This window comes from Malus domestica, chromosome 16, assembly GCF_042453785.1.
Source record: "Malus domestica chromosome 16, GDT2T_hap1".
NCBI lineage: Eukaryota > Viridiplantae > Streptophyta > Magnoliopsida > Rosales > Rosaceae > Malus > Malus domestica.
In genome coordinates, this window is record NC_091676.1 from 35,278,584 (window position 1) to 35,292,912 (window position 14,329).

Genomic DNA, 14,329 nt, shown 5'->3' on the forward strand with positions numbered 1-14,329 from the left:
AACTTGTGTCTCAAGCCGAATGCCTAATACTAGTACAAAAAAGACTTTGCGCAACGTAGGACATTCGTCGCGCAAAGTCAAAAAACGTCGCGCAAAACGTAGCACAACGCACCCACGTCGCGCACTGACCGTCGCGTCAAGGCAGTGAAGGAAAGGTTTGCGCGATGTAGAAGTGACCTGCGTTGCGCAAAACCACTTCGCGAGACGTAGGTCTGCGTCGCGCAAAACAATTTCACACGACGTAGGTCTGCTTCGCCCAAAACCACTTCGCACGACGTAGTACTGTGTCGCGCAAAACCACTTCGCGCGACGTAGGTTTGCGTCGCTCAAAACCACTTCGCGCGACGTAGGTCTGCGTCGCGCAAAACCACTTCGCGCGACATAGGTCTGCGTCACGCAAAACTTGTTTTTATGTCGCGCGAAGTGGTTTTGCGCGACACAGTACTACGTCGTGCAAATTTTTTTTTTTTTTTTTTTGGGCAATTTATTTAATTTTTAATAAATATTGTAATTAAATTCTAAACAATAATTAATAAACCAAGAAAAGGTATTTAATTATACAATATATGAAAATGTACATACAAGATGTTCGAACAAAAAAGAAAAACTACAGGTCTTTAGGTTTAATACATCATGCTACTAGGTATCAGCTGGGCGAAGTGGCTGAGAAGTCGAAGGTGGAGCAAGATTAGGTTCTGGCATCGAGATTTGGAGGCCGGACATCGCTAAGGCCTGAACAATCATATTCATCCTCTCGTTCTGGGCCACAAGCTGACCTCTTAAGGTTGTCACTTCCTCCTTCAGGGAATTGACCTCTAATGTGGACGATATGGAAGAGGATGCACCCGTCTCACGAACCCCCGCCTTCCCCATACACCGAACAACCTTGCCATGACAACGACCCAACTTCTGATCCAGGACCTCAGTCACGATCTTAAGATCTGCATCCTCGGGTACAATGACGTCCTCGATCGAGGTCTCTGGCGGAAGCTGCGATGTTGCTTCTTGGAGAATAGCAGTGCTCTTTTCCTGTAATAATTAATAAAGAAAAAACATATAATGTTTAATAACAAAATATAAATAATATTTGAACAATTCATAAAAATAAGAATAATAACAATTACATATACTTACAAGAAGCTGCTCAGCGATCTCTTTGCCGGGTCGAATGTAAACATCCTTGAACAGGTCAATCTGTAGGAACTTAGAACCCTGCTGAAGAAAAAAACATTAATAATAAAAAATAAATTGTATAAAATTTAAAAATTAATATACTTTTACCTGACGTCGTGCCTCAAGCCTATACGAAAAGGGCTTTGAACCGGAATGGTGGAGAAGTGTCTTTGAGTCCCGAGCTTTCTTGCCAGCAACAGATTTCTTTTGTTAATCATACAATATACATGTTAGTGCAAATATTCGAAATAAATTATTTAAAAAAGCTTAAAAAAATAACAAACACTAAATCATTATTAAAGTATTATGTACATACCACAAATTTTGGGTCCGTAAAATATTTGCAGAGCCACTCCCAATCCTCCAGCCGGTCCTTCAACTCAGCTGGGCAACCCTGTAGGCGAGCAATCTCCGGATCATCCCATAGCTGAAAATGCTTGTGAAAAGCACACTTCCAATCTTTGTACCGGTTTGCTAAGGTCTCCTCTAAGTAGGCACTGACCTCAGGGGATATGTCCTCAAGATCAAAATTGACCTACAAATATGAAAAACAATAAAATAATATTAAGAAATTTAATAATATTAAGATAATATACTTTGGTTTATAATATTTGTAAACAAAAATAAAAAAAATGATAAAGGCTAAAAATTAATATACTAACCGTCAACTTGTCTTGCACCAGTTCCTTTGTCTCCTCGGGAATTTGTGCCCAACTCTTCCACTGCATAGGACAACAATACCAAATAACAAAACCACAGCTATTAATGACGCTGCTATGCTGCTGTGAGGTAGCCGCTCCAAGATATCGCGAGTCATATGCAATCTTGATCAAGGAGGCGGACAAACGTACAGCCTGTGCCTCCTTCAGCATTCGATTGGGCCCCCTGGTGTTTTTTTTAGCTGCCCAAAAAAACTTAAATGGTAAAAACCCTAAGCTTAAATTTGTACAGAAAATTCGGCAAAACCTCCCCTAATCATAAAAGTACCTTAAAACAGTAATTAACAACCCACAACACATTTTCACAATCATAAAAGTAATAGTTTTAAAATGAAAAATAAATACAACGTAGTGAGAATTAGAAAAAAACTACCTGGTTGGGAGGCCTCACCCTCGACTCTGGAGGACAAGGAAGAGTGATCATAAGGCTCCGGCTCGCAGAGGCGCCGGTGTGGCCGCCGTGCACTGAGGGGCTGAACTGACACTGATGATGTTGATGATACGGGCACCTGGGATGCCGTAGGAGTAGCCTCAGTAAGGGGTGTAGGCTCCCCAATCAATGGAGCACTCACTCCTGGAGCAGTAGATGCTGATAATGCAGGGGCCGCATTGGACAAACTCCGGCGACGAGTGATCGAATGCGACATCTATACACTTTTTGAACCATAAAAATATAACATTATAAACTAATCCCTTCTTGCATTTGAAACTAATAAATTAGCAACCAAAGTAATATAAGTAATTAGAGCAATAATATCAATACAAGATTATTTAAAATACCAATGGTTCAAGAAATTACAGAGACAATATTGAAGAGGGACAAAGAGAGGGAGAGAAATTGAGTACCTAAGTAAAAATTTCAAAATTAATATACTTTTACCTCACGTCGTGCCTCAAGCTTATACGAAAAAGCCTATACTTTTAAGGAGACACATGTAGAGATACATGCACTATTTTAAATGCATTTTCTCGAACTAATAAGGAGACACGTGCAGAGATAAGAAAGGAAATGTTTAGTTATTACGTAAATATATAGAACTCTATGTATACAGTATATATATATATATATATCAAGTATCACCAACAAACAGCAGTACAATAATTTTTTGAGAAGATCAAACAGCAATACAATAATGGAGTCCGAGAAAATGATTTTTGTAAGCAATAATGCCACTCCAACAGCAATTGTAAATATTAGTTTTTTTTTTTTGGAAACTCGAAGCTTATATAAGAACACAGGGCAAAAGCCAACTGAACACAGAAAGCCCACACAAGGGCAATCACAGCAAAACAGACAAAGGGCAATTGTAAATATTAGTTAAATATCACATCTCCGAGACTCCCTCAGTCCTATCCAAAGTCATATCACTGCCACTGTTGTCATGAAAACAATGTATATGCTAATGTAGTGTCACTTTCTTCTTAGGCTCTTGTCTAGAATGAAAATCTGTTCATCTCCGCTTTCTATTTTTCATAGCCTTTCATTGTTATCTGTGAATCTGTGATGTGTAGGAATTGAATGATGTAAAAGAGCTTGAACAGAAAATGAAGCCAAAGGTGTGCTCTTCTGGACAATTTATATTCATCAGTATTTCCAATTAATCGTTATATAGAATTATTGTTATTTTTAAATTTTTTCTGCGACATTGTTGCATTTTGTTCTTGATCATTCACTGTCAACTTTCATGGGAAAACAAAGTAAAGACAGTAAACTTTTATACTAAGTTGCGCTTTTCTGTTATAATCTCATTACTAATAATTTCAGTAAACTAGTTTGGTTGACCATGTTTGCAGAAATAAAGATACACTATGTCCATTTGCTCGAAGTAATTTTTATTATACCATTCATGTCATTTTCAAACACTCATTAAATATGTGGCAGTTAACTAAATGATATTTACTCATATAGCTTTAGCCTGAATTAGAAATATATAGACCTAGTTGATTGCAATTAAAAGAGTGTATACAAAAAATTGTGCCAAAAGCTTATTTGTTTTGTTCTGTTCATATCTTTGTTAGTGTCAGAGAACTAAGATTTTGCTAGGCAAATGAGAATTTGATGATGTTAGAGAAAATTTAAACATTCATATAACAAAATCAACAGACCCCAAATCATATCCAAATCAAGAAAGCAAAATGATATCCAGAATTCTCTAAACAACCGCAGCTTGTTCTTTCCAACAGACAAATTGGGTGCAGTGGCAAAATTTTCAGAGCATATCATAGAAAAGTACCTCCTTTAGAATTAAAGAAATTTGAAAGGCAGCAGAAGTTTAGTTCAATTGTTGCCAGCTTCGGAAAAGTTAAATACAGAAAGCGCTTTCTGCAGAAGTTCAAATCCGGTCCATTGTTCAACCATGTTGCAACTCCGAAACATAGATAGGAATCCCACAGCAGATTGACATGGACACATGTGAAGCAATGTAAGCAAATATCAAGAACTGGATGCGAAATCACGAAAAACTAGTAAGCAAACCATTACAACATTGAAACTAAGCAAACAATTACTGCGTTGGGTTGGCACAGTTCAACAACTACACATTTGGGTATAGATTAAAGCAAATTATAAATGAAAAATCGAAATTGAACACTATATTTGGGTGAAAAATCACCTGGGTTCTAAAATATAGTTGAATTTCAGAGCAGATTGACAAAAAATATATCCAGATATCAATTGAACCAACAAAACTGGGGACTAAGATGCCCAAAGTTCAAGGTTTTCAAGCGGATTATGGTATCAAATTTCAATTTCTACTAATAAATTAAACAAAGAAACATTCTTTACTAAAACATCAACAGTTAAGCAGGAATTAAATGGATGAATCAAGTATCAGAAATATTACATGTATTAAAGCTCAAAGTGCATGAGCTTCCAATACGGATCAAAGGATTGAAATCCCATATGTGGAAAACTGGGACTGAACAAAACCCATGTATTGAAATTTTGTAATAGGGAGGACAGAGTAAGGATTCATGCTTTTAAGGTTCACAGAAATAGCTAAAACCCAGTTCTAGAAATATGAAATGGAATATTATGCACATCGTATTGTATCTTGGCTCATACTCGCGATTCAGTCAAATTTTACAGGGGTGTGCACATCGTATTGAAATCTGATACACAAACTAAAATTGAAATCTGGACCAAATAAAACCCTAATTATCATATGTTGAACGATTAAAGCAAAAGAGCAAAACATTGTGAGAGAGTGAGAGAGATGAAAAGGGACCTTTGGAATTGAGACGGAGTGAGAGGAGCGAGATGAGCGAGAGGGAAGAGAGAGACCGAGATGAGCGAAAGGGTTCGTTTCCTGCATACAAGTAGCTAAATTGAGGGAAAATACAAATTAAAGATTGAAACTTTAGCTGAATCTGTGAAGAAGACAAACCGGATTACCTGAGACGAAAACTGCCTAAAAATGCCAGCAATTCTTCCCAGAAACCAGATTTACCTAATTGAGAAAGTTAGTGAAAATATGTGGAGAAAACTGCCCACATTTGTGAGAAATTTGTTAGTAGGAAAAAAGAGGGAAAGGGAAATTTGTTTGCAGATGGGCGAGAGGGAAGAGAGAGACCGAGTGGAATAAGAGCAAAAGGTCGATGTTTTGTCCTATAAAAAAAATTGGAAAAATTTAAAAAACATTCGCCTATTATTTACAATTGGACCGCCAAAATTTTAAGACTTTGTGCGACGTAGGTATACATTCTGACATCGCGCAAACCTCATTTGCGCGACGCATATGTTGGTGCGTCGCCACAGTTTTTGCGCGATGCATAGACATCCGTTGCGCAAATTATATTTAAAAAAAAAATTATAAACATTATTGAAAATGTGACTTTAATCCTTTAAAACTACTTCATAAATATATATACTACAATAACCCGATCCAAACTACAATAATATATATTTATATATATATATATACACACTTTAATCCTTTAAAAATTGTTGAAAATTATTTTTCTAACAAAAACCCAATCCAAACTACAATAATAAATTTAAAACTACCTTAATAAATATATATATCATTCAATTTCTTAAGTGTTATAACAAAATAAATAAATTTAAGTTTCCAAAGAAAATAAATACATAAATTTAAAGCTACTTAATAAATATATATACTATTGAACTTGATGGGATACGGATTTTACGATATTAGTTTCAACGATCAAACTGTCAAACTTGTTTGTATATGCTTCGAGATCGCATACATAAAAAATCGCAAAACACATTCAGAGATTAAGTAACGGGACAAACATTTTCAACGGTTATAAACGAAAAATCACGATTTAACAGTTATTTTAACTCTGATTTTGATGATTTTTTACAGCTACACTCCTAGATCCTATATGAATACAATGAATGAACTCAATCTTCAATTTAAAATATTCACACAAGTGGATACCACAAAATCTTATGTTATACTTAATGAAAGTACAAATAAACTCTAAGTGTTAGTGATTCTATCATTTTGATGGGATACGAATTCTACGAAACTTATTTCAACAATCCAACCGTCAAACTTGTTTGTATATGCTACAAGATCGCATACACAAAAAAGCGCAATAAACAAACATTCAGATACCAAGTAACAGAACAAAACATTTTGACGGTTATAAATGAAAAATCACGATTTAACGGTTATTTTAACTCCGATTTTGATGATTTTTTACAGTTACACTCCTTGACCTTATATGAATACAATGAACAAACTCGATCTTTAATTTCAAATTTTCACACTAGTGGATACCACAAAATCTTATGTTATACCTAAGAAAAGTATAAATAAACTTTAAGTGTTAGTGATTCTATCATTTTGATGGGATACGAATGCTACAAAACTAATTTCAACAATCCAACCGTCAAACTTGTTTGTATATGCTACAAGATCGCATACACAATAAAGCGCAAAAAACAAACATTCATATATCAAGTAACGGGACAAAACATTTCGACGGTTATAAATGAAAAATCAGGATTTAACGGTTATTTTAACTCCGATTTTGATGATTTTTTACAGCTACACTCCTTGACCTTATATGAATACAATGAACAAACTCGATCTTCAATTTCAAATTTTCACACTAGTGGATACCACAAAATCTTATGTTATACCTAAGAAAAGTATGAATAAACTTTAAGTGTTAGTAATTCTATCATTTTGATGGGATACAAATTCTACGAAACTAATTTCAACAATCCAACCGTCAAACTTGTTTGTATATACTACAAGATCGCATAGACAAAAAATTGCAAAAAACAAACATTTAGATATCAAGTAACGGGACAAAACATTTCAACGGTTATAAATGAAAAATCACGATTGAACGGTTATTTTAACTCCGATTTTGATGATTTTTTACAGCTACACTCCTTGACCTTATATGAATACAATGAACAAACTCGATCTTCAATTTCAAATTTTCACACTAGTGGATACCACAAAATCTTATGTTATACCTAAGAAAAGTATAAATAAACTTTAAGTGTTAGTGCTTTTATCATTTTGATGGGATACGAATTCTACGAAACTAATTTCAACAATCCAACCGTCAAATTTGTTTGTATATGCTACAAGATCGCATACACAAAAAAGTGTAAAAAACAATCATTCAGATATGAAGTAACGGGACAAAACATTTCGACGGTTATAAATGAAAAATCACGATTTAACGGTTATTTTAACTATGATTTTGATGCTTTTTTACAGCTACTCTCCTTGACCTTATATGAATACAATGAACAAACTCGATCTTCAATTTCAAATTTTCACACTAGTGGATACCACAAAATCTTATGTTATACCTAAGAAAAGTATAAATAAACTTTAAGTGTTAGTGATTTTATCATTTTGATGGGATACGAATTCTACGAAACTAATTTCAACAATCCAACCGTCAAACTTGTTTGTATATGCTACAAGATTGCATACGCAAAAACTCGCAAAAAACAAACATTCAGATATCAAGTAACTAACAAAACTTTTCGACGGTTATAAACGAAAAATCACGATTTAACTGTTATTTTAACTCCGATTTTGATGATTTTTTACAAATACATGCCTTGATCCTATATGAATACAATGAAGTAATTTGATCGTCAATTTAAAACATTTACACAAGTGGATAGCACAAAAGAAAAAGGCAATACAAGAACCCCAAAAGAAAAGCAAAAGGGGAAAATAAATAAATAAATAAACTTTGAGCGACGGTGGTACACATGCGTTGCACAAAACATCTTTGGGCGACGTAGACCTACGTCGCGCAAAGTTTTTTTTTTTTTTTTTTTTCTCTTTTCCTTATGAGTACAAAATAAATAAATTAAAATCCAACTGTCAAACTTGTTTGTATATGTTTCAAGATCGCATACGCCAAAAACCACGAAAAACAAACATTCAGAGATTATGTAACGGGACAAACCTCTTCGACGGCTGTAAACGAAAATTCACGATTTAACGGTTATTTTAACTCCGATTTTGATAATTTTTTACAGTTATACTCTTTCAACCTATATGAATACAATGAACTAATTTGATCGTAAATTTAAAACATTTACACAAGTGGATACTACAAAATAAAAAGACAATGCAAGAACCTCAAAAGAAAAGGAAATGGAAAAAAACAAAAAAAAAAACTTTGCGTGACGTAGGTCCAGGTACGTTGCGCAAAACATCTTTGCGCGACACAGTCACCTACGTCGTGCAAAGGTTTTTTATTTGTATTTTTTTATTTTTTTATTTTTATTTTTATTTTTGCTCTTTTCCTGATGAGTAAAAAATAAATAAATTAAAATCTACTTGGGTTGGAGTGGGTTTGGGGGGTAATTTGGCTTTTAGCCCACCATTGGAGTTGGTCTTAGTAAATATATATACCATTGAACTTGATGGGAAACACATTGTACGAAATTAGTTTCAACGATCCAACCGTCAAACTTGTTTGTATTACTTATTCAACGTATACGAAACATTAATAGAAAAAAAAAGGCCGGTAAAGTAAATGATTGTTTGGAAGGCTTTAAAACAGAACTGTTGCAATTGTCATAATTCATAAAGTCTATATTAGCATGCTAGTAAATGAGGAAGAACATACTTGATACGAGGACAAATAAAACTGTAGGTGAGGAAATGTTAAAGAAGAAGCATTCTCATTTATAACACGTACGTACAGCTCCTCAGCATGCAAACAAGTGAAAGGAGAAAAGAATAAAAACAAGAAAAATGAAATATAACACTGTGATTTCAGGATAATGAGGGCTCTAGAATTACCATCTACAAACATATGAACAAAACAAAAATAAATCAAACCTGCTTTCTTCCAGCATGTGTAAGGACACCCCCATATTTAAAAACCATCAAAGCTTTTCAACTGGGCGTTCTTCCTCACCTTCACCATTACTTTTTGCCACTTTAACCCACGTTAGTAGCTTTAGTTGAACCTTCCCATAAATGCCATAGAAATGGCCCCCCTTGATAAACATAGGCATGAAAACAACACATGATTATAACCATGACGCGGTATAACAGTGTATCAAAACAATTCTGAAGAACAAGATTAAGACATTTTGGCAACTAGTCAATCTTTATACGACACCGATCCAACACAATTAGCTTCATTTAACACATATTTTCAGCCCGATTTTGAGTATCAGTAACTAACTTAGATGATACAGTGTAAGTAATCTTATAAAAGCAATATACAACTGTTTGTTCTCTTTGCAGGTGAGGGAGAGAGTTCGGATGTCTGTATTTTTTCCTATTCTGTTTTGGTTTTGACTTGTGTAAGAATACACTTTGCGCGACGCAGGTGGGACTTCGTCGCGCAAAGAAGTTTTGCTCGACGAAGTCCCACCTGCGTCGCGCAAAGCCGTTTTGCGCAACGAAGGACCCCTGTGTCGCGCAGTTGGGAAAAAAAGGGTAAAGATCCTTCATTTGGCACCAAAATCTTGCGCGACGCACATAAAGGTCGCACAAATGGCTTTTGCGCGACAACGCGTTGCGCGACGAAGATAATGTTGCGCAAAGTAGCTTTGCGCAACGTAACCAACGTCGCTCAAAGTGTCGTTGCGCAAAAGCCATTTACGCGACCCTTTGTGTTTAACGTCGCGCAAACATACTTTGCGCGATGAAATTATCTTCGTTGTGCAAATTTTCATCGCGCAAATTGATTTTTGTACTAGTGTGGACGACTCCTTTTTTTAAGGGGTTTCTCCATTTTAAAATTTGATAAAGATTGAAATTAAATTAAAACCTTATGTTGAATTATATATTCATTATAGTCCTTTGACTATATTTCCATGTCATCATAAATATTAAAATTCATACTTTCTCGTTTTAAAAGATTTAACGCCTTTTTTTTGTTCCCATAATGCCCATATTAAATATTTGGTTTTATTTTGCTCCATATTGTTTGGCATTGACTATTTTTTGACTTTATCAAACGATAAACATACCTCATCTAGACGTTCAAAAAACAATTAGTGATATGTTACAAGAACTAAACAAATACCTAATTCAAATTGGTCATTACCATCATCCAAAGCATATAGGAAATAAAAATACCCAAATCATATATTATACATAACCGAATGCGCTTAAATCATGTCCTAATGTACTTAAATCATAGTACGTAGTCGAATGCAAGGACGGAGCCAAGATTTTTTCCTTGGGTGGGCTAATTGAAAATAGTACTATAAAATCATATTTTATTTTTTGCTTATATAAACTTATATAATAATCAATATAAAAGAACAACAATATAATATAAACTATTCTCAAAATTGTGATAGCCCGTCCCGAGATTTTCATCGGGAAATGTGAAATGACGGAATTACCCTTAAACGTTATTTGGGGTGTGAGTTATGTTTGGTTTAATTTTGGGATTTTTGGAACCAATTAGAACTAAGATTCTTCTTAGTTTTGGTTGGTGGCTTTTTGGACCACACAAATCCCTATCACCCTCTCTCTCTCTCTCCTATCCCGTACCTCTCTCTTTCGCAGAACTCTCTCTCTCTCTTTTCCCTCACGTACGGACCACACCCAAAGACCCTTAAATTTTCACAGATCGAAGGTGTTGAAGGTACCATTGTATTCCTCATGGTGTGGCGAGTCCATGGGTATCATTTTCAGGTAAGAAACCTTTCGATTTCACGTCGAAATATCAACTCCGAATTTAGCACTGTTCACGAACTTTGTAATGGTTGGTTTTTAGGACAATCCAAGCTCACAGTAAGCTCTAGGAGGTTCCCACGAAGCTCGGGAACGTTTGTTTGGAAGTTTTGGACGTCGAGAAGCCCTAGTTCGTAGGTGGCCAGTTTTGGCAAAATTATCCCGATGAGTTTTCGAAGGATTTGGAAGTTTTAAAAGGTATAGCCTTCTTCCTCTCGAAATTTGTGAAGTTTTGGTGAAAAGTTCATGGAAAACAGTGTAGAAACGAGTGAGAAATCGGCATTTACAGGTTTGCCCAGTTTCCGGCGCCGGTGAGATTTTTCGGCGTCTGGAGGTAAGGGATGACGCGCGTGGGGACGCGTAGCACCGTGCCCCTCCCGGCACGTGGGGGCGCGTGCGGCGATGAAAAATTATTTTACAAATATCTTGACGTCCGTGATGTTGAGTAGGTCACTGTGGTATATTCATATACCCAAATTGAGCAATGTATGAGAAGTTATTAGCTAGTTTTGCCTATGTGTTTTAAAATAACGTTTTTATAGTTTATTCGCATATAGGTGAGACTTATCTCGAGGACGAGCGTATCCACGGGCGAATTGGGGGCTACGACCATTTGACTTATCAGTGAGTGGGCTTTTGTTTTCAGTATATAATTATATACTTGATATAATTCCCAGAAATGTGTTTTAAATGAAAATATACTTTGAAATAATATGCCAAATGCCATTATATTTTGAATATGCATTTCATGGTTGCATATATATATATAATTGTGGTGCTGTGGAGGCACAGGTAAGTACAAGTAAGTTACCTTTGGTATATGTGAACTACGAACGGCTTGATCTCTGTTTAGGGTACGTAGGCAGCCTAATGAAATGTTAGGTGCAGCCATACAATATATGACGTGAAATAATTGAGATATAAGTTTATTTGAAGAATTGAGTAGCGTGATAAACATGTTTGGTTAGATATATGAGATGTGACTGAGAAACGATGAGCTCATAAACCTGCACCTCAGGTGATTGCTATTTAGCCAGAGAGAGTTGGCACAGGCCTGTATATTATGTCACCTCCCGCACCATATGCTCACATTGGATCCAATTTAGGTGCACAGTCTTGTCATACAGACTACTATAGGCGGTTCCGACTCGTAGATGACTAACGTATTATCGCAAAGCTAGTATTGAGAAAGTAGAATTGAGCATAATTGTATCTCACCAAATCTTGTCGTACAGACCCCTTTTAGTGGTTCCGACTTATGTGCAGTATATTACCGTATAGGTTATAGTAGTGACTCCGGCTAGATTGAGTTTGAGCTGTGAATTCAGCCGTACAGACTACTCAGGAGTTCCGGCTAACATGTCATACTTCTATGAAATCATTATTACATGGATTGTTACTTATTATATTTTGGCATGGCATACATATGAAAATGATTATGTGAAGCATGAATTGAATGGTTATGATGTCAGATATTTATATATGTGTTTATGCTTACATCTTGATTCTGGGAAATTAATATATGTTTTACAGCGAGGGGTTAGTATGTTGATAAATGAAATGATTTTGTAAAACATTTGTTTTTGCCCACTCACGTTTTCTGTTTTGCGCCCATCCAGGTTTTAAGTAAGATTGCTGTTGGTGGCTAGGGAGGACGTCGACAGTTTTGACTTATTCTTATAAGAGTAGGACATTCCTGGTACTGTATAATTAGTACTTGTCCTACTGGATTGCACCTAGGCTTTATGCTCTCATTAGGAGTGTTACTGTTGTACTTAACTCCTACCACTTTCTGTTTCGAAGTGCACACTAGTAATATGGTTTTTAATTATTCGTATGTTTGCTATATTTACCACTTCCGCACTATGCACATGGCTACGTCACTCTCACGTGAAGGCCAGCATGCCTTGACCTCGGTCGGGGTGTGTCAAAAATCATCTTAACCGATAAATTCATGGACAACATAAATAATTAACCTACTAATTAAATCTATATTTACTTATTCTTGAAAGTATCAAATGTGACATTTATTAGACCATTTGACACTTTCTTGATTTAAAGATTTAAATCAAGATTTAAATAATATGTCAAATGGTATCAAATGCGATTTTCCAATATATTTCCCTTGACCTAGGGTAAATGGTATTTTTCTTAAAGAATATGGTAAAGAGGGATTGGAGATATAACTGATTTATAATTTTTAGCATAAAACGTATTATTTATTACCTTTCCTCTATAAAATATACATTAAATAATAATCTCTATTGAAATTAAGTAAGCTATAAACATGATTTTACAAAAGAATAGTTCTATTCACAAACCCATTTTTACTTCCAACACAACCTTATTAATTTTCTGTCAGTTATCATCTCCAACTCATTTGATTCGAACAACCGAAAATTGAGAGGGGTATGTGAGAAGTAAAAATGAGTGCATAGATCATTGTACCAAGTCATTCGATTCTAACAGCCCACCTTAGCCTTGTGGGTGGCTATGCCATTGGTCGAATGCACATAAATCATAGTACCAAGTCAAAATGCACCTAAACTATGGTACCTACTACAATGCAACTAAATCACAGTATATAGTCGAATGCATCTAAATATGTAATCATAATATCTATTTGAATGCACCTAAATCATAGTACCTACACGAATGCACCTAAATCATAGTACCTACACGAATGCACCTAAATCATAGTACCTACATGAACGCACCTAAATCATAATATATAGTTGAATGCACTTAAACATTCGTACCTTAGGTTCCATGGTAAAAAAATAAAAAAGTAATGGCATTAAAATATACTATATACATAGCGCTCTTAATTTTAAAAATAGAATTACTAATATTTAGAATATGAACTAAAATTAGTTTGAAATTTGAATGAGAATAAAAAAAACTACTGCAAAGTATCATATACATTATACATCTTAAAAAAACTATAATAAATGACGTCCTATGATTGTTAACAAAAAAAAAAAAAAAAAAACCGTCTTTGTTACAAACATTCACAAAAGGGTATAATTGGAAGTATAAAACAGAAGCCAAGAAAGAAATAAATGACAACCTAATGTAGAATTATGTAGGTTGACGTGGCTATTTGGTCAGGAACTTAATTCAATTGTTAGTCTTGCATACGGTATTATTCTAAATTAATTTTTTTTCAAGGATTAATGACACACCTCGACCTAGATCGAGGCATGCTGGTCGTCACATGAGGGTGATGTAGCCATGTGCATAGTGCAGAAGCAAGATTAATGTTAGAAATGCGAA

At 35.0% G+C, this 14,329-nt stretch overlaps 1 protein-coding gene across 7 annotated transcripts; it reads right to left on the reverse strand.

Moving 5' to 3' along the window:
* Nucleotides 1-533: 533 nt before the first annotated feature.
* On the reverse strand, nucleotides 534-5,503 carry LOC108170061 (uncharacterized). Of its 7 annotated transcripts, none has more exons than XM_070815502.1 (9): nucleotides 5,287-5,503; nucleotides 5,120-5,200; nucleotides 4,127-4,333; nucleotides 2,266-2,539; nucleotides 1,836-2,074; nucleotides 1,490-1,708; nucleotides 1,282-1,377; nucleotides 1,135-1,212; nucleotides 534-1,029 (listed from the first exon to the last, which is right to left on the reverse strand). In XM_070815502.1, the coding sequence occupies exons 4-9, from the start codon at nucleotides 2,537-2,539 to the stop codon at nucleotides 640-642; spliced, it is 1,296 nt and encodes a 431-aa protein (XP_070671603.1). In that variant the 5' UTR covers nucleotides 4,127-4,333; nucleotides 5,120-5,200; nucleotides 5,287-5,503; the 3' UTR covers nucleotides 534-639. The 7 variants fall into 7 exon arrangements, with proteins under 7 accessions (XP_070671603.1, XP_070671602.1, XP_070671598.1 ...); XM_070815501.1 differs by having other exon boundaries at nucleotides 2,266-2,546; XM_070815497.1 differs by having other exon boundaries at nucleotides 1,135-1,215; nucleotides 2,266-2,546.
* Nucleotides 5,504-14,329: the final 8,826 nt, after the last annotated feature.

Excerpts from the sequence above, each read along its gene's own strand:
- LOC108170061 (XM_070815499.1), bottom strand. The coding sequence starts at position 2,539 with ATGTCGCATTCGATCACTCGTCGCCGGAGTTTGTCCAATGCGGCCCCT. Across the intron at positions 2,075-2,265 it reads GGGTGAGGCCTCCCAACCAG|CTAAAAAAAACACCAGGGGG; the intron begins GTAGTTTTTTTC and ends TTTTTTGGGCAG. Across the intron at positions 1,216-1,281 it reads GGCTTGAGGCACGACGTCAG|CAGGGTTCTAAGTTCCTACA; the intron begins GTAAAAGTATAT and ends TTTTTTCTTCAG.